Source organism: Ovis canadensis, chromosome 23 (genome assembly GCF_042477335.2).
Source record: "Ovis canadensis isolate MfBH-ARS-UI-01 breed Bighorn chromosome 23, ARS-UI_OviCan_v2, whole genome shotgun sequence".
In the NCBI taxonomy this organism is placed as follows: Eukaryota; Metazoa; Chordata; class Mammalia; order Artiodactyla; family Bovidae; genus Ovis; species Ovis canadensis.
The window spans coordinates 67,321,341-67,345,562 of NC_091267.1; the positions used below are offsets into that span (position 1 = coordinate 67,321,341).

The 24,222-nt window shown below is 34.9% G+C and overlaps 1 protein-coding gene across 10 annotated transcripts in view; it reads left to right on the top strand.

Annotated features, from left to right (window-relative positions):
• Window positions 1-24,222, top strand: part of C23H18orf54 (chromosome 23 C18orf54 homolog) — a 31,614-nt gene that overhangs the window by 1,270 nt on the left and 6,122 nt on the right. For 3 of the 10 annotated variants that reach the window (XM_069569327.1, XM_069569331.1, XM_069569330.1), the window contains exons 3-8: window positions 1,603-1,925; window positions 3,190-3,972; window positions 4,305-4,455; window positions 6,912-7,014; window positions 13,421-13,552; window positions 13,906-13,976. In XM_069569327.1, coding sequence (XP_069425428.1) covers window positions 1,649-1,925; window positions 3,190-3,972; window positions 4,305-4,455; window positions 6,912-7,014; window positions 13,421-13,552; window positions 13,906-13,976 — 1,517 coding nt within the window. In that variant the 5' untranslated portion in view covers window positions 1,603-1,648. Of the gene's footprint in view, window positions 1-1,602; window positions 1,926-3,189; window positions 3,973-4,304; window positions 4,456-6,911; window positions 7,015-13,420; window positions 13,553-13,905; window positions 13,977-15,912; window positions 18,681-19,143; window positions 21,397-24,222 lie in introns of those variants that run through there. The other 7 variants (XM_069569324.1, XM_069569325.1, XM_069569328.1 and 4 more) reach the window with 5 other exon arrangements.

The window sequence follows — 24,222 nt, forward strand, 5'->3', positions numbered from 1 at the left end:
TTAAAATCATTAGAGGGGTGAAGAAAGGGCAAAGCTGACTTGGTCTAGCCAGTCTTTAGAAGGTATCCCAGTAGTATCAGAGCATTTGGGGAAATAATTTTCTTATGTTCTACTGATGCTTCGGTTGACTACTGTAAACTCTGACCTTTTTCTCATCTTAAACTGAAGACTTTCTCCCTGTTCTAAAATCAAATTTGACAGCTATTAAGATTACATTAAATATTGTTATAACTTAAACATTCCCAAAATTATAACCCCCGATTGAGGGCTGGAGGAGAAGGGGACGACAGAGGATGAGATGGTTGAATGGCATCACTGACTCAATGGATATGAATTTGAGTAAACTCCGGGAGTTGGTGATGGAAGGGGAACCCTGGCCTGCTGCAGTCGGTGGGGTAGCAAAGAGTCGGACATGACTGAGCGACTGAACTGAAACATGTTCTAATATCATAGCATATGATAAGTCCTAGACATTAAGCTTTCATTTTTACTTCAGAAAATCCATTGATTTAACTGAAAGAATATCATGTTATTTACTGAAGTAGTCCCTGTTCATTCTGTTACTTCTTAGGTTTTCAAATACAGATACTGTTGTTGCTAGATTAATGTAGACTGAAATTCTCTCAATTTTAATAATGGAAAAAAAGATGAGTGCATTGAGGCAATTTTTCCATACTGTTAAGTCTCCTTCGAGAGGAGGGCTGAATCTGTTTTACATGAGAATTGAAAATAGGGTAGTATCAAAAAACCAATGTCAGAAAAGGATTGTTAAAACTGCATTATTTTAGGAAAAGAACATTTTGCCAGCTTATTTTATGGTAAGACTTGCAGTTTATTTCTTTATTGATGAATATTGTAAATTATTTTGTTTGCTTAAGTTTTTTGGGAAAAAGTTGCCTAAAGTTACATATTGGCATTTAAAATGTTGCAAGTGGATAATTAGTCTCCATTTTTCCTTCTTGTTTCAACTATGTCATTTGATGCCTTTTAAAAATTGATCAGGCACCTACTGTGTGTAGTGTATGGTGGTGGGCTTATGAGTTGAACTATATTTTGTGTAGGGGAATGTTATGTATTGTGATGTCACAGAGTGTATCAGCATAAGAAAAGACTACATTAGTAGTTTACAGGACTTTAAAAGAGTGAGTATTCTTCCCTTGACACTTTCTATATAGTCTTAGATGATTTTTTAAAAAATGTATTTGTTTTTAGTTGGAGGATAATTACAATATTGTGTTAGTTTCTGCCATATCAACATGAATCAGCCATGCATATGTCCCCTCCCACCTTCCACCCCATCTCATACCTCTAGGTTATCACAGAGCAGCAGATCTGAGCTCCCTGCATCATTCACCAGATGGTTTTTGTATATATAATTGAGCATATATTAGGTGCTCAGTACATGTTTTCTAAATCAATGATGAAAGAATTTACAGTAATTAAAATGGAAAATATATAATGTGCATTGCCTAAAAATAATTTATAGATAATGGGTTTTATTTTTTAAAGTTGTAAAAAGTTTATACAAATTTAGTAGTTTCTCTGTGTGTGGCCTATTACTCATTTTAATTGGAACTTTAATCTTTTCTTTTTGTATTATAGTTGTTTTTAGGAGAAATGAATAGAAATAACCAATTTTGAGGAAGCCATGGCAAAATCAAATACCAAACACAGAGTTTGTTCTCGGCAATCTTCAGTATCTTCTCTGTTAAGCTGCAACCTGAATGGCAGTAATTCCTCTAACTCTGGCTCTTTTCAATATAAGGATAAACTGTACAGTTCTGCATCTCAGGCTCTACAGGCCTATATTGATGATTTTGATCTAAGCCAAATGTGTCTTGGGGCAAGCACTGGAAAGATTAACATTGATAAATGTCCTGCTAATATGCCGGAATTCTCCAACTACATTTGTAAACCAAACAATGGTATGCTTTTATCCTTTGTTTTCTTTTTGCCTGTTGATTTAAAGCATTTTGAGAGATGTATAGTAGTCTTAGAAAACTAAATGCTTCATTTTGTTCTTTTGGAGTAAAAAATGACTTGTAATGTTGTGATCTGTATATATTTCTTAAATGATTCTGTGATTTTTTGGTTCTCTGGAGTTTTGGGGTAAAGATCCTCTTTTGACTTTGGAGTAGAATCTCATAAAATGCAGCTAGTAATAGCAGATGGCTGATTCCAAACCCTTAAGCCATTCTGTTACAGTGTAATGGAAAGAACATTGACTTGGTGATTCTAGCTTCCATTACCTAGCTTAATGACTTTAAACAAATCTCAGCCTTTCAGAATTTATACTTGATCAGTTCAGTTGAGAGGATAGGGCTGTGTTAGTTTTCTTGTCTGTATTCTTGGGGCGGTAACATTCACAGGATGTTAAGGATTTTTCCTTGGTCAGAGGTCCACTGGGGCTTCCCTGGTAGATCAGTTGGTGAAGACTCTACCTACAATGCGCGAGACCTGGGTTCGATCCCTTGGTTGGGAAGATCCCCTAGAAGAGGACATGGCAACCCACTCCACTGTTCTTGCCTAGAGAATCCCCGTGGACAGAGGAGCCTGGCAGGCTGCAGTCCATGGGGTTGCTAAGAGTCGGACATGACTGACTAAGCACAGCACAGCACGGTATCGAGGTCCATGAAAACAAGTTTGGAAAACACATCTGTTGATAACCCAGTTAACACTTGACTGACTCCTAGGGTGAAAAAAGTTTACATCAACTGTTAGAAAGAAGTGGGCAGTATATTCCAGAAGAGGAGAATTAGAACAGCTCTTCTGTGTGTGTGAATGCTATTTCAGGGTTAGCAAGCAAGAAAGCAAATTATTTTTTCACCTAATTTAATGACTTGTTTTTTTCCTGTGTTGCAGCCAGTTGAGTGACTATTCATGTGAGTGTATTAGTGCTTTGGGTGTGTCTAGATGAAGAAACTGTAAATTAAAGAATATGTGAATATTTAGGAGGCTGGAGAGAAAAAAGTATAGCGAGTAGTTAAATTGAAGAGATGTGAAGGAAAAAAAACCATATCCTATTACATAAACCTATACCTTTCAGGCTTTTAATCAAAGCTTGAGTAAAGATTAAGGAAAAACAGCAAACATGATTCTTAATTCTCAATTCTCGTTTACTGTTGAATATTATGAAGTATTTTTATATGTGATACAGGAAGATAAACAGAATTCTGCTTTGTTTTTCAGCTTTTGAAAATCTTGATGACAAAAGACATTTATCCTTATCCTATAGAGGACAGACTCTTAATGACATAGACTCCATTAGTCTAACAACTGATGATCTATTAAAGCTTCCAGCAGATGGATCATTTTCTTTCACTTATTTTGAATCAGGTCACGGAAGTAGCAAGAAAAACAGGAAACACATTGGAAGACTGAGTTCATCTGACAGAGAAAAGAATCAGAATTTTCGAGAACCAACTGCTCTGCAGGGAAGGGATAACTTAGTTACCCCACTTGTATACACAAATATAAAAGGAAGGCATTGTGGCAGGCTAAAAAACCCAAAACTCATGAATAAGGCTAGTAAAAGCATTTCTGTACCATCTTTATCTTTTTCCAAAAAATTATCTTTTAGGGACAGTTCAGAACACAATCTTGAAAAGAATTACCCAAGATGGCTCACTAGCCAGAAGTCTGACCTTAATATTTCAGGGATAACTAGTATACCGGACTTCAAGTACCCAGTCTGGCTCTACAATCAAGACTTGTTACCTGATACAGATAGTCAAAGAATACATCAAATGTGTAAAGAAGATCAGTGTTCTCCTAGGCATAGTTACCAGGCACAAAGAACTTCTCGGCTAATGAATAAATTAGATTGTTTTGAATATTCTTTTGAACCTTCAAACATTGCACATTCCTTGAGTGAGGATAGAGGATTACTGAATGAATATAAATGTGGTCCTGAACCTAGCCAGTGTCTGTGTGAGAATCCGCTTCTTCCAGGATCCAAAAAGCCATTCAGTGGTAATTGTTCTGTTTTTTTGTGTTTTTACTGTTTTTAAGAACCAGAGAAAGTGCTGTAAATTTGACTAGCATCTAGGATCTGTTATATTCTTGATATAATGCTCAAATGATGTTTTTGTTTTGAACTCTTATCACCTTTATGTCGTATTCTGTGACTAGAAAAATGTCTTATTTTTTTCTTTGTGTCATAACAAATGTCACATTTTAACATAGCTTGCTATTGTGGATATGTTTATATTCCAAATAATGTAAATTCTTGTTGCCTTTATAAGATTTTACTCTGCTTTGCATATATTTTTTTCTTAAAGAATTAATGTAATCTTTTAAACTAGGTGACAAAATTGAATTGCTTATCCTGAAGGCCAAGAGAAATCTAGAGCATTGTACTGAAGAGTTACCAAAGTCTATGAAAAAGGATGACAGTCCTTGTTCATTAGATAAACTTGAAGCGGAAAGATCATGGGAAAATATTCCTGTTACTTTGTAAGTTAAAATGCAGCATTCAGTTTTCCAAATGAAGAATGCCATGTACACATCTGATTTCATCTTTAACTTAATGATAATTAACAATGGTAGTATCATGGTATTTTTATAGAGCATAACTTTCAGTGTTGTTTGCTTTAGATTGAATTTTTCATTAGTTACACAAGATGGTGATAACTTTAGGTACCTTATATAACTTTTGTCTTTGTTACATGATCCTTTCATTGCACTATAAAATATTGATATATGTTTAATAGGAATTAGAACCAAAAGCAACTATTTTGCAAATGGAGAAGGCTATTAAAATTTTACTGCTTTCTTTTTTTACTTTTAAGTTTTATCTTCCTCTATATTCTCTCTATATTTTAGAATATTCATCATTTACATTTTAATATTTTTCAATCATTATTTTCCATAAATGATGGTATAATTTTTGTATGGTAAATGTTTGAAGTTTCTAAGAGTGTTTTCATTTGTGTGTTAAACCTGTCTGTGATATAGTTGCTCAGAATAATTTAAAAAGTGTTCACCCATGAATGTGAGTGTAGAGGAAGAATCTAGGAAAGCTTTTCTCAGTGATATTAATTCCATATCAGAAATGCATTCTTTGTAATCCTATATCCTGTCCTAGGCCCTGATAATTTAATAGTTGTCTAAACCTTCATTCTGTTTAGAGTTTATTTCCTGACTCCTTCTTTGATTACTTCTCAGTTGAGCATCTTATTTTCTTAAATGTGGACATTGACTGTAATTGCAGTTTAGAATCTTGATTCTGTCATTTCCTTGCTGAGATTTTGTATAGGTTGCTTCTACTTTGGGGTTGTGAGGATTCAGTTGATTAGAAAATAAATATGAGGTACTTAGGACAGTTTCTGATTTATGACACTCCCTTGTAAATTGTAATAGTGGTGGTGATCATCCAGAATATTTTTTGTTTGTTTAGCTTCATTTCTCAACTGTTGGTTCATTAATGTGTTTAAAAAAAATCAGCAACAACTAGGATTAATAATTAGTTCACTTAATTCTTACAGTTCTCTATTTTTCATATTTACTAATTTCTTATTTTCTTATCATTTGGTTTTATTGTGTCTGTATTTGTAAAATCCTATAGGGTGAGCAAATATCAGAGGTGCTTAAATTGAGTAAAGCTTTTGAATATACTGGATGTATTTTGTAATTAGATACTATGACTTCTGACTTGTATACCATCATATTATGATGGATATGTTTTACATAAAATTATTGACGGTATGATAAGGTATAGATCTGACTTCAGTGTGATATTGGCAAATTATTAATCTGTCATCAAAAACAAAATTGACTAGGTAATAGTGTGCTAAAAGAATAACCACAGCCAGAAAGTTGTTTTTGTTTTTTTTGGTATAACTTTCTGTAATAGAAAATGTCAAACACATACAAAAGTAGAGGAATAGTATGATGATTCCATATATATCCAGCACTTGTTTTTTATAATCAAATAAATGCTTTTTTGATGATAGTTGGTGGATGTACAAACTCTTTGGTAAAGAATGGGAGGAAAAACTACTTGGGAACAAGAAAAAGTTCATAGTAAATTACAAATCAGATGAGTGAATAATGAAGAACGGCTAATTACTGAGAAAAAAATTTGCATTATGATGTTTAAGTGTTTTAAGAGTCTTAGATGTGTGAATACTTGAGTTAGATACACATATTGATATATAAATGAGAGAGAATGAGTTTATTCTCTGCAGCTAATGGAATTTTGTTTTGAGAAAATTTTTACTTTTGCTGGGGGTGCACTTTTCTTCCCCTTGAACATTAAGAAAAAAACATTTATTTATTGAACTTCTTTTAAATGTCCCAGGTATGGAGAGTGAAATTTATGTAGTGTATGAGATAAGAAGGACTGCAGATGTAGAAACTGAAGTGAAGGTAAAGTTTTGTGAAGTCATACAATGAGTGGGATTGGGATTTACACAGGAATTTTAATTTCAGAATTAACCCTTCTCCCACTTCACTCTGTCCTTGGTGCCAGTTCTGGAGGAGAAGTCTTTCCTGTTGCTTTGATGTAGAAGCATGTAGTTCCATCTTAATAGAAACTTATAAATTTGTGGAGGCTTTGTGTATTAATATTGAGTGACCAAAAATGTTTAATTGGAAAAATGTACTGCTTGTTTCAAACAAATGTGCTTTTGGAGGATACATATATTTGAAGGCTCATTTATTTAATTAAAGACTAATGTCTTCAGTTTCTTTATCTTTTTCCTTAAAGCTTTACAGGAGAAGCAAGGAGATAGGGAGTGATGAAGGAAGAAGTTAAGGGAGAAGATAAAAAGAAATTATCAAGCAACATCCATAGGAATCCTATCTATAATGGTTACTTCATGGTGACCATTTAAAATGATAACAGTTATATACTGTCTAATTTTTATCAATTGGGAACTTATATGCTGTCTTGTATCCTTAAATCCTAGCAAATCTCCTGTTCCTGTTAACACTGATGATAGTCCTCAAGAAATTCCAAAGACAAAGTATGCTAATGAATTCCTTGAAGATTTTTTAAATGATGATAATCAGGTGGGTGACATTAAATCTTTTTATCTTATTAAAGGAATAGTTATGACTAATTTATTAATTTCTTTAAGTTATTTGGATATTATAATTAATTATAATTAAAACAAAAAATGGCTCAAATCCTGTTTTCCCCAGCACATATCCATGAGACCATCACTCCTAGAATTACTGATAATTTTAGTATTCTGAAGTAGAGGGACCTGGGATTGAACTCTCTGGGGAGCCTAAATTGTCATTACAGTGATTTATTTATTTTTTTCCCCTGGAAAATGTAAAACAGCACCTTACAGAGTAAATTATATTTTCCCATAGGGCAGTTGCTTATTGACAGTTGTGTTTCTAAGATACAATTATACATCTGTTTAATTTGAAATGAGAAATTTATCACTCAGCTTTAAAGAATCAGCACATGTACATCTCGCAAGTAATCCTGAAATAAACTGTAAATACATAAGGAATGATTATAATATTTATAATTTTAATTCATGGCTGTTAAATATTGAATACACTTTTGAGATACTGACATCTGGAAGATTTGAGAGATTGAACATTCCAGACAAAAATTAGCTAAAAATTTTAATATATATCTTTTCCTTCAGTGAAATTTGCTAGAGAAAGTAGAGGTTGTCAGAACATGTCTGACCTTAGTGCTCTAATAAGGTACTATAGCAAATGCTGGGTAAGTGAAACTTAATTATCAAATATTTATTTGCCAGATAAATTTGAGTACCAAACACTTTCCTAGGAATTGTACTCCTAACAGTGAATAAGAGAAGAATCCTTGCCTCTTGGATTTTTTATTCCAAGTTGGACAGAGGAGCTTTATCAAAATGAAATAGGTAATGGTGACTGAATAGCAACAGCAAACAGTCATACATGAGTGCTGTGCTCAGGCATGTCTGACTCTTTGCAGCCCCATGAACTACAGCCCACCCGTCTCCTCTGTTCATGGGATTTCTCAGGCAAGGATACTGGAGTTGGGTTGCCATTTCCTCCTCCAGGGGATCTTTCCAACCCAGGGATTGAACCTGTGTCTCCTGCATTGGCAGATGGATTCTTTACACCATTGTGCTACCTGGGAAGCCCATGTGTAAAGGAGAGTCTTACAGATGTTGTGAAGAAAAACTGATTGAGATAGAGAAACGAGGGCAGAGAAATTTTAGCTGGAGTGGGCAGGAACGGCCTCTCTTTTGAGGTGATGTTTGCACCCAAACCTAAAATGAGTGAGTAAGTCATACATGTACTCACAGGGAAATAACTTTTCATTTAGAGGGAATCGTAAGTGCGGAAACCCCAAGGCAGAAAAATGTTCAAGGAAAATCAGAGTCCAGTCAGTGTAGCTCAGTCAGAATGAGCCCTTCCTTAAGAATGGTTAAGAGATAAGATGGTAACCAGGAGTCAGATCGTGTCGGTATGTAAGCAGTGGAATGAAGATTTTACATTTTAAATGAGATGAAAAGTGCCTGGAGTACTTTGGAGGAATGAAATGAGCAGATCTACATTTTAAAATATAAAGTGGCAGTGGTATGGAACATAGACTTGAGAGGAGCTGGAGAACGACAAGGAACCCAGTTAGGAGGCTTTAGCCATCTTCCAGAATAGGGGTTGTAAAGGCTTGGGTTAGGTGGGAACGTTAGAAGTGGTCAGAAATAGTTAGACTTGTGATGTGTTCTTAAGATGATTGGGTAGGATGGAGACAGAAGATTCAAAGAGTGAGTCCAAGATGTTTGAGCCAAACAACCAAAGCAGTGGGTGGTACAGTTTACTTAGTTGAAGTGAACCCTGGTAAAGGAACAGATCTGCATAAATTTTGTAAAGTTTGAGATGGAAGGGAAGGAAGGGAAGGTGTAGTCGCTCAGTCGTGTCCGACTCTTGCGACCCCGTGGACTGTAGCCTATCAGGCTTCTCCGTCCATGGGATTCTCCAGGCAAGAACACTGGAGTGGGTTACCATTTCCTTCTCCAGGGGATCTTCCCGACCCAGGGATTGAACCCGGGTCTCCTGCATTTGAGGCAGACGCTTTAACCTCTGAGCCACCGGAGAAGACCATTAAATACTAACCAGCCAATTCCTTTTCTTCTGCCTTTACACACACACTACCTCACTACCACTGTGTTTTTAAATTTTTAAATAGTTTTAAATTTATAGAAGGTTGCAAAAATAATACAGATAGTTCCTGCCACCCTTCTCTCAGCTTCCCTAATGTTAACATCTCACTGACCATAGTGTAATTTTCACATTGGCATAATACTGTTACTGAAACCACAGACCTTATTCTGATTTCACCAGTTTTCCTGCCAATGTCCTGTTGCAAGATGTAGCATTGCATTTAGTTGTCATATCTCCTCAGTCTGCTTCAGTCTTGACAGTTCCTCAGTCTTATCTGTCATGATCTTGAAACTTCTGAAGACTTAATAGTCAGTTGGTTTTTTTCTGTAGATTGTTCCTCAGTGGGGTTTATCTGAAGTTTTGTTGTGATTAGAATGGAGTTATGAATTTTTGGCAAGAATGCAACAGAAGTCATGCTGTGCCCTTCTCAGTGCATCATATCAGAGGGGTCATGATGTCATTGATAATACTGATGATGTGTCTTAGTTCAGGCTGCTCTAGTAAATATGCTGTGGACCAGGTGGATTAACAGCAGACATTTGTTTCTCACGTTTCTGGAGGCTGAGAAGTTCACATGAAGGTGTCTGATGAGATCCTGCTTCCTCAATTTCAGGTGGCCATCTTCTGGTATCCTCATGTGGCAGAGAGCAGAGAGGGAGCAAGCTTTCTGTGTCTTTTCCTGTAAGGGCACTAATCCCGCTCTTGAGAATTCCACCTTCATGACCTAGTTCCTTCATAGAAGCCCCTCCTCCAAGTGCTGTCACGTTGGGATTAATTCAGATTGCACATTTGAATTGTAGAGGGCACACACATTCAGTCCAGAGCAGTATACTGATACGATAATATGTAATTATGATAGAAATTTATTTTTATATTTATTTATAGATAATTTATATTTATTATAGATAAAACTATAATAATATGTTAGTACTGGTGATATTAGTCTTGAACATATGGTGCCTACCGGCTTTCTTTTTAGTAAAATTGTAGTTTCCCCTTGTAATTAATAAATATCTTAGAGGAGATGCTATGAGACTGTGCAAGTATTAATAGTCTCAGACTTCTATCCACTGTTTTTAGCATCATTGGTGGATCTTGTTTTTTCATCTGAATTATTAGTTGAAATTCTTGTGTAATGAGCTCTTCCTCCCCTCCCCATTTATTAAACTTTTTATTGGGACTCAGATTTTTTTAAAACTTCTTATTTTGTATTGGGGTATAGCTGATGAACAATTTTGTGAAAGTTTCAGGTGACTGGCAAAGGGACTCAGCTATATATATACATGTATCCATTCTCCCCCAAATTCCCCTCCCATCCAGGCTGTTACATAACATTGAGCAGAGTTCCATGTGCTGTACAATAGGTCCTTGTTGGTTATCTGTTTTAAATAGATAGTGTGTACATGTTCATCCAAACTCCCTAACTATCCCTTCCCCCCAACATCCCCCCCCAACCCTCTAAGCAACCACAAGTTCGTTCTCTAAATCTGGGGACTTACAGATATTTAATTCTTGGTTTGAAAGAAAGAAAAGTGAAAGTGAAGTTGCTCAGTTGTGTCCGACTCTTTGTTACCCCATGGACTGTAACTTGCCAGGCTCCTTTGTCCATGGGATTTTCCAAGCAAGAATACTGGAGTGAGTTGCCATTTCCTTCTTCAGGGGATCTTCTCTACCCAGGGATCGAACCTGGATCTCCCACACTGCAGGCAGATGCTTTACAGTCTGAGCTACCAGGGAAGCCTGGCGTTATTTTCTAGGTTTACAATATAATATTATTTTGCTGCTTAAATTGTTCCAGTTTAGGCCATAAGAGTTGCTTCAGGTTGGCTCTTGTGTCCTTTTGACATGTCCCTATCATTTTTTGAGGACTTCTTTGAGGAGCCATGGTTTCTCTTTATTTGGAAACTGTGTTTAGAAACTAAGACCTAGGCGCGAGTTGTGCTTATTGCTCCTGGGTTGTTCTTTATGCTAGACTTTCTCAGCAAGCAGACTTAGAAAACATGTTTACTAACCCACATATACAGGTATACATGTTTCTATATCTATTTATATATGTATTAATATATTTTGTGTGTAGGTATAAAATCATGAGTTCATGCTAATACTAATTCCAGTTCAATACCACGGTATTAGTTTTAGCCCTTTCTGTTCTTTATTTGTAACTTCTTTCTCCTCTGGTAAGAATCTCTGCCCTTATTATCTATAATAGATTTACTTGTTTTTTCAGGCTTAGCATATGCATAGTTTCAGAATTGCTGTAAGAAATAGATTTACTAGCTATGTTATATTGTTTATGTGTGATTCTTTTTGTCTTTGAGGCTTCCCTAGTAGCTCAGACAGTAAAGCATCTGCCTGCAGTGGAGGAGACCTAGGTTTGATTCCTGGGTCGGGAAAATCCCCTGGAGAAGGAAATGGCAACCCACTCCAGTATTCTTGCCTGGAGAATTCCATGGACAGAGGAGCCTGGTGGGCTGTAGTCCATGGGGTCTCAAAGAGTCGGACCCGACTGAGTGACTAACACACACACACTTTTTGTCTTTAGCCGTATGATATCCAGTCAAAGTATTCTTTTCCAAAGTTACCTTGGTTAATTATTTTCTGCTCAGCTCCTTTCAGTGTGGTCATGTTGTTCGTTTGTAATACTGTTAGGTCATTTTCTTATTGTTAAGTTGGGTTTTTCCCACATTTTGTGTGGTTTAAATGGTTGTTTTTTGAATATGTGAAACAGTACTATAGTTCTGAGAGTCAAAGCTATACCAAAAGATGTACTCAGAGGCATTCACTCCCAGGATTTAATGCCAAGTCTCAGAACAAATTCTATCAAATGTACTGAACAGCATTTATTAAACATTCATTCATGAATGACACATAACAGTTCATATAATCTGTTTTTTTAGTTTTCTTGTTTTTGGTACTCTGACCACAATTTTGCCTGAAAGGTTCACTTAAGGCAGACACCAAATTTCAGAGGCAAGCTTTTGTAACTTTTATGATTAGCATTAGGCAACTAGAGTTTCTTCTAAACCAGTGACTGGATGCATATCGTTTAGAGATAATGCCTCAAGTGCTGTCTCCGAGGTTATAGGCGTATAAACCAAACTGAATCCTTATGCTGTTTCTTTTTCTTCTTCTTTTTTAAAATTTTGGTAAAGTATTCATAATATTTTGACCATTTTTAAGGGTATAGTATATAGTTCCATGCGGTAAGTATCTTTACATTGTTGTGTATCCATCATCCCTATCTATTGCTAGGACTTTTTCATCTTCACCCACTGAAACTCTGTACACATTAAACACTTAACTACCCATGCCTGTTTACCCCTATGCCTATTTACTACCCTCTGCTGGCACCGTTCTACTTTCTCTTGATAAACTTGATTATTCTGGAAACCATATATGTTTTAGTCTGCTGAGGTTTCCATAACAAAATGCCATAGGCTAGATGGCTTAAACAACAGATATTCAGTTCTCACAGTTTTGGAGGTGGGATTATCTCAGATCAAGATGCTAACTTATTATTTTACTGGTGAAGGCCCTTTCCCTAACTTGCAGACAAACCACCTTCCCACTGTGTCCTCACATGGCCTTTCCTTGGTCTCTTAATCCTATAGTTATCAGAGTCCCACCTTTAAGACCTCGCTAAACTTAATTACCTCCTTATAGCCCTATCTCTCAATACAGCCACATTCAGAGTTAGGTTTCGTCATGAATTTCGGGGGTGGGGTGGGGTGGGGTATGGGGGGAGGACACAGATTCAATCCATAGCATAGTATAAGATGAATCATATTATTTTTTTTTTTTTTGTTATCGACTTATTTCATTTAGTGTAATGTTGTCAAGGTTCATCCATGTTGTATCAGAATTTCCTTCCTTTCTTAGAATGAAGAGAACACCATTGTGTATTTGAAATGCTAGTTCTTGTTCAGTTAATATCAGCTTCATTTACACACTTGAAAGGAGCATGTTGGCTTACCTGCTTCTAAGGACCTTTCACTTGTAAAAATCTATGATTTTAAATGTGGTAAATCAATGTGTTGCAAATATAAACATGCACCATTCATTGTAAAAGAACAAGGGCTAGAAAGGATATGCCAACATTTTAATAATGATTGTCTTTAAGTGACTCCATCTGGGGACTGGGAAAGAGGAAGTTGAGTTACAGTTTTGATTTGGTAAAATACTTTGTTGACATGTATTATTTGGATTTTGCATTAATTTTATATTGTGGGGAAATAATGCAGAATATAACTTTTCCCCTTATGAATTTGAGTGGTTTATTATTCATGTGTTTTAACTTTAGAGCTGTACCCTTTCTGGAGGGAAACATCATGGACCTGTTGAAGCCCTGAAGCAAATGTTATTTAATCTTCAGGCAGTGCAAGAAAGTTTCAATCAGACTAGAACTGCAGAGCCAAAAGGAGAAATTAAACAAGTAAGCATAAACTTAATTTATGAATTGAAATCTATGAATGCAAATTGAGATCTGTGAAGGATATGATTTCCTCCTAGATCTTTTTGTAGTTTTTCCCTCTAGTTTTATGTTAATAAGCATGGTATATAGTGAACAAACATTTAGAGGCATACTTTAGGACCTTTGCAAAATAAAGTTATATTTTTGGAATTAAAAGTTTAAGCTTTACTGAAAATTATTTACTAAATTTATTTCCTTGGGAATACAGATGATATTTTTAATGTGTTCTTATTAATCACATATTAAATAGCATTTACATTTGTAATTATATAATATTTTCACTATTTCATTATATTTGGTGTTTTCAATAATAGATCTCAGAAGATGATCTTTCTAAATTACAGTTGAAGGAAAGTATGGCTCCTATTACTAGGTCACTTCAAAAGTAAGTGTTCTCTGTTAATTTCTGAGTATGCTATGAATACAGATCTGTTTTAGTCATTGCTTTGATTGAAATCAGAAGGTTACAGGATGGAATTAAGTAGCTCTAAGGAGGAAGACATGTACTAGGTATATTTAAGCTTCCTAGAGCATGTTGTTTAACCCTGAGACTTTTCTCTTAAACGTGTGCTATTTTCTATTTAAAATATTCTTAGGGCTTAATGAGATAACTGTGGACACTTAAAATATAATAGATGGGAATGGCCTGGAGAAATTTTCTTTTTCCCCTCTGAGTAACATCAACAGTTTGAGAGAGCATTGGTGTGGGTATTCTGGATGAACAGCTTGTGCTTGAAACGTGTTGTCCTGTGTTCTCTCTAGAAGAGATAAGTAATCATATCGTTGTTTGATAATGTCTCCGAAGAATTCTAAAGGGAATATAATGGCCTGGATATAAAGATAGGTCTAGATGCCCTAAGGTGTTAATCTACTTATTTTCTTAGTTACATTATCTTAAAAGTTGGAAAGAATGCAGTCTTTCCTATAGTCATGATGTTGATAGACGAGAAGGTTATATTTTATGGGTTTGGTTATGTGAATATGAAGTGCCCTCAAAAGATGGAATATGCAGCTTAGTAAACACTAAGATTAAAATTTTTTACTTTGTAACATTATTTTGCTTGGCTGTAAGTGGGCTAGACAAATACTGACTACCTTTTGTCCTTTCAGAATTGCTTAGGATTCTCTTATGTAAGGAAGCAGTAAAAAAGTGAAACCCTAGACATGTAAATTTATAATTGTCATGAGAAAGATATGTATATCATTTTTGTTTTCATACTTTAAAAAATATATGAATTTCTGCCTCTGTTCTGGGTAGAAATAATCCCTCTTTCTTTGTTGCTTGCCATAGTCTTGGCTATAATGTTTCATATCTAATAGGATTCAGTGAGTAATGATACTAATAACTAACCTTTATTGAACATTTACCAAGTATCAGTGTTCTTAGTGCTTTTGTATGTAATTCATGTGATTTTTTTCAACCCTGTGAGGTAAGTACTATTATTTGTTTCATAATACAGATCAAGTAATAAAGTAACTTGCCCAAGGCTGCCTGGCTAGTAATTCAAACCAGACAGATTCTAGTCTGTGTTCCTAATACTACTCTCATTAATGATAGTGGTGCAGTGCCTCAGTTGATTATCTTGGATAAAGACCTCGTTCTACATTAAAATTTAAAGTAGATGACCTCAAGCTTTCCACAGTTCTTAAAAACATTGATATTGAACTTGTGTCACAAGACTTAAGTGTATTTTCTGAGTTAAAGTACATAGCCCAGAAGATGTTTTTCTTGGTGGAAATGAACTCTTAACCATATGTAATTAACCACAAAAATTGATAATGATTGTATAGGACCATTTTCTATAATTTTTTTATAGTAATAACTTTTTTCTAGCTTAGATCATTAGTAATCTTGTCTACAGAAGGCCAGTTTTAGAGAGTAAGAGTCCAGTTTTGTTAGATGGGTCTTAGCTGTTGATTCTTTTGGATTAGCTGAAGCAACCTTAATTTGGCTTTTATTTTACATTTTGAAAGTATTATCAGTAAAGCATTTGTAGTATTATGAAGTAAGTTTAGATTTATGAAGAAAGCATGTCATTTCCCCTCTCCCCCTTATTTTCAGTCTTTAGGTAAGACTGATTTAAGGACAAGTTAAAATTAATTCAGTCTCAGAATTCCTCTTACTAGACTGCAAAATATTCTGTTTCGGATTATGGTCATCTTTTCATACTTTAAAGGAAGCCAACTTTTGCAGAAGTTATAGGTTGTATTTTAGGTGCTTTAATTACTTTTCTAGGGTGTTTCTCCCCAATCCTCAAATAACTGGATTTTCTTTCTAACAGTTTGGATTGCTAACCAGTTCATTAAAATATCTTTTCTAGCTTTAGAAAACTCCAAGATCTTAGTATGGGTTCTGTTTACTCCCCTGGACTATTTTAGAAATAACAGAGACAAGGATTCACTGGACCTGAAGTATAAATGGCTGATACAGCTTAAGATGTTATTTTTTCCAGAAAGATTTTGCTATTAGTAGGAATCAAAGTTATATTTGTTTTGTATCCCTATAATACTTAGTTTTGTCTTATGTATTTGCATATTAAAATTATCATCTTTAAGCAAATGAAAGAATTGGGTTTTGAGCCAGTACCTTTTCTAAAATCTTTTATTACGTCATATAAGCTTAGGCTGATTGTAAAAAAATATAAGCTTAGGCTGATTGTAAAAAATGAGCAGTTGCATATTGTTCACCCGCTATAAAGGTGAGCAATGGTGGATGATTACAGAATTATCAGTCCTCCAAAAATAATTTGGTTTTGGCCTCAGGACATGTAGTTTTATATATTAATTGGAGATGAATGTGTAAGAATTCTCAATAATAAAGGTCATGCTGTGAAGACCATGCTTAATGATAGCTGGAAAATTGTCTTGTTTCTCAGATCTCCTTTCCTGCTCAGTTTTCTGGTGTTCGTTCTATACTAGGGATAGACAGAATTAGCTCTCAGACATGCAAAACATGACCCTAAAGCAAAGATTTTTCTTTATTCTAATGTGCTCGTATGTTACTTAGATCTAGAAAATAGTAGGCAGTTTGTCCTGAAAAGCCTTTTGTTCAGTTCTTGCTGAATACTAGGCTGAATGTTGGTCAGTAAACATAGTATTTAAGAGAAGAACCAATATAGTAGTACTAATGGAAAAGCAAATGCAAGATATCAATCAGTAAATTAAAATATAGCTGAATTGTCATCATATAATCAGTGTTGCTGAGTTTCTGGGGGTTGATTTGTATGTATTTGAATGGTCATTGGTAGATGCATTGTCACAATAAGAAATGGGTTTTTAAATTTCAGTTTTTAAGGTGAGTGATTACTCAGTGTTGTAATATAATCCTTAAGTTGATCTTTTCCCATTAACCTGTTTTTTCACTTTTTAACAGAAGAAAATCAAGAAAAATTTCCTTTTGTAATTTTATCCTTCCCTTCTCGCTTACTTACCTTTGAAATACCAATCACTTTTGATAGTCTCTTTTCTAAGTAAATGGCTTTATTCTCAAAAGAGTTAGATGAAAGGGACTGCCAGCTGGTTGTATACCTGAGGTAGAGCGACTAAAGCTTTCGTATTTCTACTTAGCTTTTTTATTCCTTTCCATTATTACCCACCACCCCCCCTTTCTACCTGACATTGTGTTTTAAAGGCATAAAATATACTACATGGAATTAGAAAGGAAACCAGTTATAGTGAATTAATTATCAAAATATTTAAATACATTTCTGATTAGTAATAATATATGCTTCTCTATTGCATTTAAAATAAGACAATACATTTAAAATACAGGTAAGTTAAAATTCATTTTGTAAAAACATGTTATTGTGAAGGTCTTTTACATAACTTGAATAAAAGCATTAAACAATTGTGTGGTCTTTTACTTAACCTTCACATGTTGATCAGCAAGCAGTTAAAGAGAATATTGGAAGACATTGATGTCTGGGTCACCACTGAGACTTCTCTGTTTGGTGAATGAACAAATAGACTTAAAATTTTCTAATAGTTACCTAGTTATGTCGTATGAACTTTTGGACTGAGACAGAAAGAATGAGAGTACCTGTGTTATAGCAGTGGCTTTAATAACTTGTAATTTTGTAACTATTATATAACTTGTAATTTTGGAATAGTCATGAGTATAGAACATACCTGCAATCACTATGTGATATGAAAATATCTCTGACTTCTGTAGCATATGAGATCACTTTGGTCTGTTGCTTACATTCATAATGGAAGGAAATGCTAATTTAGAGATAGCATTTAGTGAAAATAAAGATAATTTCCACCCCCCCATCCCTTTGTATAGATCCTTAAAATCTAAAGAATCTGTGGTCCTCCAATTTGTAAACAATAAGATCGGATTCTAGCCACTTGTCTTTCTGTCTCTTGAATCACAGCCTGAAAAGAAAAAGGAAGATAAGCCCCAAGTATTATATTTACAGGTTATATTCTTCCTCATAAATGTGTGTCTAGGAAGAAGAAAATTCTTTAAATAGAGAGAGATTACTATAGGATGTAGAAATAATAAAGTCTAGTTTGACCTGTAATTGCTTAGTAATAACCCTGGGTAAGTTATTGTCATTTAGTTAATGAAGATGACAATCTCAAAAATTAACAGAAGCTGTTGAATGGGTGCCAGAATTCAGATTCTTATTACATTTGAGTGTCTGAGAAACAGAGTACGGGGAAATAGATGTGATGTAATATAGTAATTAACACTGCTCGTTTTCTCCATCTTACTCTTGGTAAAGTGGAGGATGTATTTTATTTATTATACATCATTGCAACTTTTCACTAATTTCTCACCTTAAAGATTACTGTACCTCATAATTGTTATATTATTTCTGTTTTTCTTGGTCTCTTGTTTATCAGAGACATATTTTTGGATGGTTGATTAACTTATATTTTCTGAGTGATCCTCAAGGATCTGAAGGGTAGGGGAGAGGGAAAGCTGGAAGAATACTTTGAGTGGAAGACTGGAGAGCTAAGGGTCCCTGTCTTGTTGGTTTGTCTGAGGAATGATTGGGAAGACCAGGTTGCTGGTATTATTCAATGTAATTATCATTTGTTTTCCCCATGCTCAATAAAAATGAGTTTTCCTCAATTGTAACTGATTCTTTAGTGCTATTTTTAAAATTTTAGCTGCCTTGAATGTATATGTTAAAAATGAATTATGTCCTTTATTCTTAAATGCTATACATAGTATATCAAAAGGCATCATCTCACTCTGAAAATCACATGGAAAAGATGTTTTAAGTGTGATACAAATGATACCTGTTACTGTTTTTTATTAGGCTACTTGGTACACTTAAAAAGAAAATCTTTAAATGTCATACATAAGGTTTTATGTGTGTATAGAATTTTAGGTGAGTTATTTTAGCCCTGAGTAACTCAGATTGCAAGGTCTTGTAAACAAAAACTTTCATAGTTTTGATGCTAGACATTTTCCGTAAGTTTATCTCTCATACTGATTTTGAAGTTAGTAAACAATGTAATGACCCTTTCTTACTGTCTGCATTACCTATTCAGTCCTTGATGTTGGTTGATAATGTGTTTTATACTTTTTAATGAAGGGCTTTGCACCATTTATCTCGCCTGAGAGACCTGGTTGATGATACCAGTGGGAAACAGTCACCGAAAATATGAAGAGGAAAATAAAAGTTTAACCAATAAATAGTCACCACAGAACAAAATGTATTTTTTTCATATTGCTTAAACTGACAGTTAACTATAAGCCATACGTTATTCTATGATTGGTTCAAGTATTATATATTTTTTAAAAACCTGACTTGAAAACGTCCGTTTATTTTTTTGTGGCCTCTCCTCATTTTGTGCCAAAATACCAGAGGTGAATTGGGAGGACTCATAGTCCTAGTCTGACTTTGGTCTTCAGGCTATATGTGTCGAATAGTCAAAGATGGATGATTTCTGTTCTTGAAGCTTACATGGACTTAAACCTTCTTCAGCATCCTCATGATTTTATTATCTGATTCTGGATCATTTAGAAGCTTTTCTTGGTTTCTATCCAAAATCTTTTAAGTTAAATAGACTCATAAAGGTAACATCCAATGTAAGGAACTTAAGGAATATCAAAATTGTTGATGTATCTTATCCGTATGGAAATAATGTTACTTTCAAGTTTCATAAAGCAAATGTTTAAGAATATGTTGTATTTGCAAATAACATTAATTGATGCAGTGCTAAAAGGAATGTTTTTTTTTTTTTGAGAGCACATAAATTTTATTTACAAGTAATAACTATACATTTTTGTTACATATGGCATTTATATACAGTAGCATAAATATTTTATAAATATACACATATGCACTTGAAATTTTTTTACTGATGAAATACACAGCCAACAAACTTTGGAGAGGCCTGCTCCAAAATAAGCAGCAAGGCAAGCACTGGGGGTAGCATGTTCAATTTTATACGTGGAGATTCAGGAGCCAGCCAAGGGTGGTGAACTCAACCCTCGGCCTGACCAAGGGTCATGTGAGTTACACATGATATATGGCTCTCTGCTGTATGGGTCATACTGGAACAAGTCCTGTTGCTGGGCGCCGCCAGGAATGTTGTTTTATATTGTGAATTCCAGGAAAACCTCATTTAATTAATGCTTTGATTTTATGTGAGAATATTTGACAGTACTTGACAGTTTTTAAAACATTTTGCGGGGGATATTTAAAAATTTAACATTTTGATATTTCTTAGATTTAAATTTTGAGGTTAGCTCAAACTAGTAAAAACTATATTTGACCGATTGCTTTATGAAACTTGGTAACTGAAATGACTATGGAAGATGGGTAACTATATTAAAGCTATTTTGTAAATGCTGAACTTTATTTAAAGCAATCTGTAGTCTTAAAGATTTGTCACTAGCTAGAACTAAACAGAACTCTCTAATTTTGCAACTTTTATCAAGTGGACTTCTGATAAGCAGGAGGCATGTTTACTAACAAAATGAAGAAATGTCATAATACGTGGCAAAGTATATTTAAAAAGCCTGATGAAATTAAAGAGTGAGTATGTATGTATACAAATTAACACTACTCAGATTTTGGAGCATTTTTTGCTAGTACCTTTACTGTCAAGTAAGAATTTCGAAGCATATTGGGTGAAAGAATTCCTGCCCACCCCCCCCCCCCCCCCCGCCCCCAGCACCTCAATTTAAAACACCACATAAGACCTTTGTTGCAGAAATTACATGTCAAAGACAGTGGAGTGAATCCTGTCTTTTTTCCCTTGCCTAGTGAATCAGAGTGACTACTGTTCTTTTTGCCCAGTTTGAGAGTCACTTGCTAGTAAGTTTGTTTTGGTTACTCTGGATGTGTTTTTGCTACTGACATTCAATTTTCTGATTATGGTCTTTTGCTTCACAGCAAATAGTTTACATACAATGAAACAAGACATTACTTTGATGATTGTAATGTGGTTGGCTGTTAAGTGTGGATGGGTTGATTTTAAGTTGGATGAATTGAGCTTTTTAAGTGGATGAATGAATGGATCTGAGTTGAGCATGTTTCAGGGAAATCCAGGATTTGACGAATTCTAAAGGTACAGCAGATACCAGATAATTGTGTATTACATGTTGATCAGACGTGATATATTTAGTGTACATAGAAGGAATCTGCAAAGGGACTGTGCTTAATGACTCTAACACTGATTTGGTTAGTGCTTCATTTGCAAAAACATATCTCCAATACTAAATAAGATAAACTTGTTCTAGAATTTTAACTAATATTTTAAGAAACTTGATGATACTTATCCCAAAGTGTTTTTGTACTAAACATGGAAGTTTTAAGTTTTTAGCAAAAAAGAGAAAACTTTAAATGATTAATTGTAACCTTTTAAAAATATATCAGTGATTCAGTAAGAAAAATGTAAATGATAAATGTTCAATAAATTATTTAAGGAATTTAATTAATTAAATATTTTAGCATTTATTATTTTGAGATTTCCAAAGGAGAAAAGATGACAACAGTATTGAGACAACTGAGTTAGGAATTTAAGGCAATTAGATAGCATTGTGAATATAAGTATCAACCTTTTTCTCTTTTAGGTGTATTGGAAAATAGTGAATAGAAAAAGTGATAAAACTTTAATGACATTTCAAGTTTTTAATTGAGTATGAAAAAATTGAACAAACCTAATTACAAAAATTATCTGAGATCCAGGGATAAAACTGTGATGAATATGTGAAGACTTGAACTTAACTACATTTTCTTTATTATCAGTAGGAACTCTTCGGTTTTTTCTGGGATAATTTATTTCAGATTTGTAGAGATTTCTGACCACATTGGGGAACTCTGTGTTGGGTCAATTTGGGTTACGTGTTTCTCTCTAGTTTTGTTATTTTTTGTTGAAGTTTATAAATGTGGGTTTTGGTGGGTATTTTGTATATTTAATGTTTGGGATAATGTTAAATCATATGTAGTTATACCAAAATGTTGCCTGAAGTTAAGTCAAGTCATGGCAAGACTTTCTTCCCCCAGTGTTTTGAATTTGTGGAATCACTCATAGTTTTGATTTTATGTTTCTTCTTTTTCTGTCCCGCTTTTCACAATGTCTCAAAATCTCTTTGGTAGAAGCGCTCTCAGAAGTAAACTTGCCAAGGGTGTGGGCTGAATTGCGGGGTTGGGATTGACCTGTGTAATACATTGTGCTGTGCTGTGCTTAGTCGCTCAGTCATGTCTGACTCTGTGGCTCCATGGACTAGCCTGCCAGGCTTCTCTGTCCATGGGGATTCTCCAGACAAGAATATTGGATGGGTTGTCATGCCCTCCTCCAGGGGAATCTTCCCAACCCAGGGATCAAACCCAGGTCTCACACACTGCAGGTGGATTCAGTACCTTCGGAGCTACCAGGGAAGCCCAGGAATAATGAAGTGGGTAGTCTATCTCATCTTCAAGGGATCTTCTGACCCAGGAGTGGAATGGGAGTCTCCTGCATTGCAGGCAGATTCTTTACCAGCTGAGCTACCAGGGAAGCCCATATAATTACAATGTATAAAGTAGGTAACTAATGAAAACCTACTATATAGCACAGGGAAACTGCTCAGTGCTCTGTGGTGGCCTAAAGGGGAAGGAAATCCAAAAAAGAGAGGGGATATGTACAGTTGACTCACTTTGCTGTTCAGCAGAATCTTATACAACATTGTAAAGCAACTTTTCCAATAAAACTAATTAAAAATAAATGGCTAAAAGGCAAGTAGCATGAAAGGGAGCAAAACTGATCAATGGCTAAGATATTGAACAAAAACTAGTTTTTTATCTTCCCAGTTTATTCTACATTGTCCTTACTGTAGACCAGACCTGACCAATTCACAGTGTAGCAGCCTTTGTTGAGACTAGTCCATTTGCCTCCTAATAGCTGTTTCAACCTTAACCATTCTTCCTCTCATTTTTGGTTCAAAGATATCCTGACTAGTCTTTGCAAGACACTGCTATACATACCACTATTATAATCTTACTGATTTATTTCAGCAAGTTTGCTGTAGCTAAATTGCTTTACTCAGATTCTCCCAAACTTAATATGTGTGTTTTCATTTTCACCTTTGTACATATTGTTTCCCATACTTGAAATACTGTGCCATTTCTTTAAAGCTCTGACAGAGCTTATCCTTTATTCCCCAGACACTTTAACCTTCCAAACTGGTAGACTGGCTCTCCTTTTTCTTTCCCCATCACGTGTTTAACTGTACCTCTTGTAGTAAGATTTGTATCCCTAGGGGAGAAAATGTCTTAAAAAATATTAGAAGATTGATTTTGTTTTGTCTCCTTGACAGTGTCTCTTACATAGTGATGTAATAACCAGAGACATGTTAATCAATTATTTTGAGCCAGGTTTCCTGTATAAGATTGTAAGTTCATGGCAGAAACCACATCATGGCAGAAACCACATCCTCTATGTGATGGCCTACAAATCCTTTTTAAAATGAGGTAAATTAAACCTATTTTGGAAGAGATTTCTTTTTTGATACTGCAGTTTATCAAACAAGATTAACATTTATGTATTTTGGATGACTTGGCTGTAAGCTTTCTAACGTCTTGAGCCTTCAAGACTTTTATGGTTTTGGGGGTTTTCTTTTTAAAAATTTTATTTTTACTTTATTTTACTTTACAATACTGTATTGGTTTTGCCATACATTGACATGAATCCACCACGGGTGTATACAAGCTCCCAATCCTGAATCCCCCTCCCACCTCCCACCCATATCATCTCTCTGGATCATCCCCATGCACCAGCCCCAAGCGTCCTGTATCCTGTATCGAACATAGACTGGCACTTCGTTTCTTACATGATAGTATACATGTTTCAATGTCATTCTCCTGAATCATCCCACCCTCTCCCTCTCCCTGTCAGAGTCCAAAAGTCTGTTCTATACATCTGTGTCTCTTTTGCTGTCTCACATACAGAGTCATCATTACCATCTTTCTAAATTCCATATATATGTGTTAGTATATTGGTGTTTTTCTTTCTGGCTTACTTCACTCTGTATAATTGGCTCCAGTTTCATCCATCTCATTAGAACTGATTCAAATGTATTCTTTTTAACGGCTGAGTAATACTCCATTGTGTATATGTACCACAGCTTTCTTATCCATTCATCTGCTGATGGACATCTAGGTTGTTTCCATGTCCTGACTATT